The 5395-nt window shown below is 31.7% G+C and overlaps 1 protein-coding gene across 2 annotated transcripts; it reads left to right on the forward strand.

The window, feature by feature from the left end:
• The first annotated feature begins 476 nt into the window (after nucleotides 1–476).
• Mlpt (mille-pattes) lies at nucleotides 477–3140 on the forward strand. Of its 2 annotated transcripts, none has more exons than NM_001134487.1 (2): nucleotides 477–1318; nucleotides 2247–3140. In NM_001134487.1, exon 1 carries the CDS (start codon nucleotides 1032–1034, stop codon nucleotides 1059–1061), a length of 30 nt encoding a protein of 9 aa, NP_001127959.1. In that variant the 5' UTR covers nucleotides 477–1031; the 3' UTR covers nucleotides 1062–1318; nucleotides 2247–3140. Both variants share the same exon structure in this region, with proteins under 2 accessions (NP_001127959.1, NP_001127960.1).
• The last annotated feature ends 2255 nt before the right edge of the window (nucleotides 3141–5395 follow it).

The following is a 5395-nucleotide window of genomic DNA, read 5'->3' on the forward strand; positions in this document are numbered from 1 at the left end:
ATTTTTTTTTCAAACTACAAACATAAGATTTCGAAATTTGCATACAATGAAATATGGACGCGAATTCAGTATCGTATCGTATTCGTATTTAACATGCACAAACAAAACCGATTTCAAACAGTATAACATCATATTTTTTAGGTAGACGGAGAATAAGATTCCATGTGAAATATTGTATTATATTATATAATACCCATCTAAAATTGAATTGGTTTTCGAAATATTAAAAAATGTCCATTTTCAACGTTTGATTATATAATATTATTATTATAAACGGCAAGCAGCTCTTGTCATATTAAACACGTGGAACACCCTGTATACGCTGGCGGGCGGGCGGTCGGGCGGTCCGTCCGTAGTTCTGATGGTTAGGGGGGAGGAAATCTGGTCATTGCGCATGCGCGCCGGTAAAAAGCCCTGTGGGAGCGCCGCCGCGCTCGCGCAAGTGTGTATGTGTGTGCGCGCGTGTGTGTGTACGTGTGTGTGAGAGTGTATCAGTCGACAGATACACCTTCTTTTAAAATCGCGGCAGACGCACCGACGAAAAGCACACACACGGCGGCGGCTCGAGTCATCGGTCGTGTTCGGTTTTTCATCTCTCTCTCATATCTTCTCCTTTTTTAGTTCCTTGACCGGCCGCGATCAGTGTCGTCCCTGCAGCAGTTATTATTATTATAAACATCGATACACATATATATACACCTAAACATTATCATTATTATATTATCATCTTCCGTCGTCGGTGCACTCTTCAGTCCGCGCTCTCGTGTGTGTGTGTATTTTTTCCCGGGCTTTTAAACCGGGCCATTATAAATACGGGGTGCACGCGCTCAACAGCATTCAGTATCCGACCGGCTTTTCGTCCGACGACACTTCAGCGGCTCTTTGCTTTTTCTATTATCAATTTATACCGGCCACTCTCGCGTATAATCCGATATTTCCGAAAGATATCGCCGCCGCCGAAGTGTTTGACGTTTTTATAAAAAAAATTTTTTTGAAAATTTTTGAAAATTTTCTTCACCGCCGCAGCAACGATGGGTTTGGATCCGACTGGACTGTACTGAGTGTACACTTAACGACTACATCTCAACCGATCCGTCAAATCGCCCCAACGATTTTGCGCAAAGCACATATAAACCAACCGAGAATTTTTCCAAAAATTCAATCTCGACTTTCTTCGTATATCGAACCGAATCCACGACAAAAATAATCATCATGTGCGGAGGAGGACCGAAACTCGACCCAACTGGCCTCTACTAACCAGCGTAGATGCATCAAACAACCAACACACACACACAATTCAACATTATGTTTAAATCAGGTAAGCGTTATTTATCATTATTATCATACCTCCGCCGACGGTACACAATTATTTTTAATTATTGTTATTATACGAGCAATGAGCTCGTTGGTTCTAAAACGCGTTTTTCGTAAATTATTAATTTTTTTCCCAAGTGATTTAAAATAAGTTCGTAAACCAAATATTATCTACACATACATGTAAACGTAAAATTATTATTTTTATTATTTTACAACTTTTTTACTTTATCCAAAGTTTTTAAATTTAAATTAATGAAAAATGTACTTAAATGGTAGGCGATACTATCTAATACGTCTTACGTCGAGGATATCCCGAAGGTCACGGGCCTGACCACAGGTTCCTGGAGTAGGTTAATATTCTCGCACCGGAAAGCAGAAATCGTAGGGTTCTTTAACCTGGAAAATCGCAATTGAATGATAAAAAAAAAATCTCACGTTCCGTAATTTACTCTAAACCGTGGGGACCTGAAGGTGTGTTTTAGATGTATTCTCGCAGGAAGTCTGTGGGCCGACAAATAATCGGCCGGCGTAGGCGAGTCCACCGAAAAAAAATTCTCCATAATAAAAATATGTTTATCTTTTCGAGATGAATTGCAAAATGAATTGAAAACAAATAAGTATAATATATTATATTAGAAATTTGAATACCTGCTGATGATTATAAAACAAAAACAAATCTGCGTTTCTGCGGTTAATCGTAATAATATTTACAAATACGAAATAATATGTACGACTAGAATACGTACTATTAATAATAATTTCGATAAAGCTTGAACAATCAAATTTACAAATAGAGTAGTGTGATACTAATAATATTTTATAGTAACAAAATAGTCATGTATACGGCACAAATCGACTGTTTTACCTATTTATAAGACTTATTTTTATAACAAAATAAGTAATGAATATCTTTTCATTTTTGGTTACAGGTTTACGAAAAAACACGAATTCCGAGATCATGGCCCCAAAAGTCAGCACCTTCTACCACGGCACAATTAGGCATCTGTATTGGCCTCAAACAACAGTTCGTTGGAGTCAAGATTTTGTATGAAGACAATAAGTTTTGTTCAATTTTCTCACATAAGACTCGAGGAGGACGACGGATGATGATATTCACAACAGAATATTATTATTATTATTATTATTTTTTGACTATTTAAAATCTCAAAATAGTTTTATTGTTAAATTTGTCTGTTTTTAATATTTTCGTTTCCTCCTCGCTTTTTTTTTATTTTTATCATCTGGGTTCACATGTAGTTTCATTGGGAATATGGACATCTGTATTAGTTAGCTGATCATAGTCCCCGTGGAATAGGGTTTGTGTATTTATTTATTTATTTTTATTATTATTATAAATACGTTCCAAGCTTGAAAAATATTTTTCTTTCTTAAATCACATTGGATTTTAATTAAAGTAATGTTGCTTATTGTTAACTATTTAAAAATTAACAATAAATTAATTTCAGTCTTATGTTATTTTTGAACGATAATTATTATTATTTTTATTATTATACTAGCTATTATTATTTTTTTTTTTATAATGGAATTGAACTTATATTGTATTCATCAAAATGATTAACAACAAACATTAGAACACTTTGTAACAAAAAAAAAAAAAAAATCACGTGTATTAATACGTAGGCTTAAAAGACTGACTTAACTCTGGACTTCTATCTATAAAATAAAGTGTTTGTTTTCCAATTATTCTAATAATGTATAGTCTCAGGAACAATGTTTTTTCTATTTTTATAATATTAATCTTCTCCGTATATTTTATTTATTTTTGTACATAAAAACATGAAATAAAAGTGTTTAAAAAATTATTTTGTGTATAATCATTATTATTCATTATAATATTATTACGACTTGCACCTTAGTCGATACAACTCCAATACGTTCGCAAGTGAACGTTGTGTTGCGTTTCGAGAACGCCTTTTTGATATTATACCTACGGAATAATCGACAAAAACGTATAATAAAAAAAAAAATATACGGTTTTCTATTTTGTCTATGGCATATTGTGTTATAATCGAAATAATTAAGTCTAAGACATAGTGTGTGTACAATTGAGTTTAATAACTTGCAAGTGGACCGCAAGTAGGTAGCTCAATAGTTGCAGTAAGTATCCTAGTGTTTGTATACTTAGCCGTTTATACACAAATAAACGTAATACTGGTAGTTTTTTTATACTTCGTATAGCTATGCCTTCAGTTTGCAAAATGGTCTCGGTTCATAAACAATACAATATATTATGTATCCAAGTACTGCAAATACGCATATTACAATTAATTGTTATTTAATCTGCTCACAATAATTTACGTTGACTGCACAGAGCAAAATGCATCAACATATTAGGTATATTAAAATAGCTTATTATTATAGTATTCTACACATCGCTGACTGAACATTGTGTACTGGATAATATATGTATAATATACACAGTATATACACACGTATCACACACGTATGCGTGAACATTTTCCTCTGACGTTCTTTTGATAGCTTATAGCCTTTTTTTTATATTAAGACATCATATTTGTGTATCATAATATATTATGTTACATTGTAATTTGTAACCTTTACACGACATAGTAGTTAATCGAAATACGAAATCGAAGGGGAAAATATATCACGTATTATGCTTATACCACAGAATAACAGAATTATTCTGTGCCTATAACTACTTTGTAGTTTGTTTATCGTGCATGCTGCTTGTATCAACCGGTAGGCGTCAGGTATTATAGCCTATAGGACATGATAATAACATGCAACACGTCATGTATTACATATTTTATGTACGTTATTATATTATAAGTATAATAATGTCAATATTTGTCATTTGTAAGAACGACATCCCCGCAACAGTACAGCAGCTCTCACAGGTCACCGATGGAAAAAGGAAAAGGCTGTACGTTTATTGGAACTGTATTTAGAACGACTCTTCAAACTCCCCCCCCTCCAAAAAAAAAAAAAAAAATATACAATATTAAACGTAGGTATAATAATAATAATAATACTATCGTTTCTTTGTCAAATTTAGGCGCACAAAAATACGCTTGTTTATTAATGTATATATTATAAGTTATAAGGATGTAGGTGAATATATTTATTTATATATACAGGCTGTCGTTGGTGAATAAAAATAATATAAACGACTATAATTACCCGGTTCTTATACACACGTCGCACACACATAGAAAACAGTGCCCGAGGAAAGAGAAAGGGGAAGAAAGGTTAATTATAATTCGTCGTGATAAATTAATAAAAATATCTCAAGTTGGTTTCTATAATATGGAAGTAGGATATAGATCGACCGTGTTCGACATAGATAATTCCCGAATAAGTCATATACACGGTCGGGATGAAATCATTTGGTAGGTACAATAATATATATATATTAAAATTATCACAATTTAAAAAAATAAAAGATAATGGTATACCATTATACCTGTATACAGGTACAATATAGATTCGTTTAACAGGATCTGATGTATAATATGCATAGGTAATATACTAATATCGTATATTTGTAGGTGTAGGATTTTACGGTATAAGGTATTTGTTTTCGTGAACATGAAGAGGTAATTATGTTGGAGTATATATACGATTAATTTTACATTTAAGATTATTGAACTTAAGAAAAAATTATATTTTTGATTGTAGTTTGAAAGTTTAATTATTTTATATTCTCTTTATGAATAATTATAATATATCGGTATCAAATATTGTGGGTATAATATGTAAACTCTCCCGAGTCCCTAGTCTATTATAATAGACTTCGTTTGTACATTATAGTTCAATAATTGTATCATTAAAATACCTATGTAATGTAATATGAATAATATATTTGATTATAATTTATAATATGAACATAAACATTTAAAAAAATTCAAGGAAGTAAATAAATTCAAGTAAATAATAAAAAAAATGTTATGTGTAAATTATCTATATGTGAAACAATATAGTATTTTATAATATAAAATACCATATAAAAATTGGTAGGGAAATGACCCTAGTGGTCTGGTCTTCTTCCTAATAAAAATAAAATAAAAATACGTGACACTTTAAAAAACAAAAT

The sequence above is a fragment of the Acyrthosiphon pisum genome, chromosome A2 (genome assembly GCF_005508785.2).
Source record: "Acyrthosiphon pisum isolate AL4f chromosome A2, pea_aphid_22Mar2018_4r6ur, whole genome shotgun sequence".
Lineage (NCBI taxonomy): Eukaryota > Metazoa > Arthropoda > Insecta > Hemiptera > Aphididae > Acyrthosiphon > Acyrthosiphon pisum.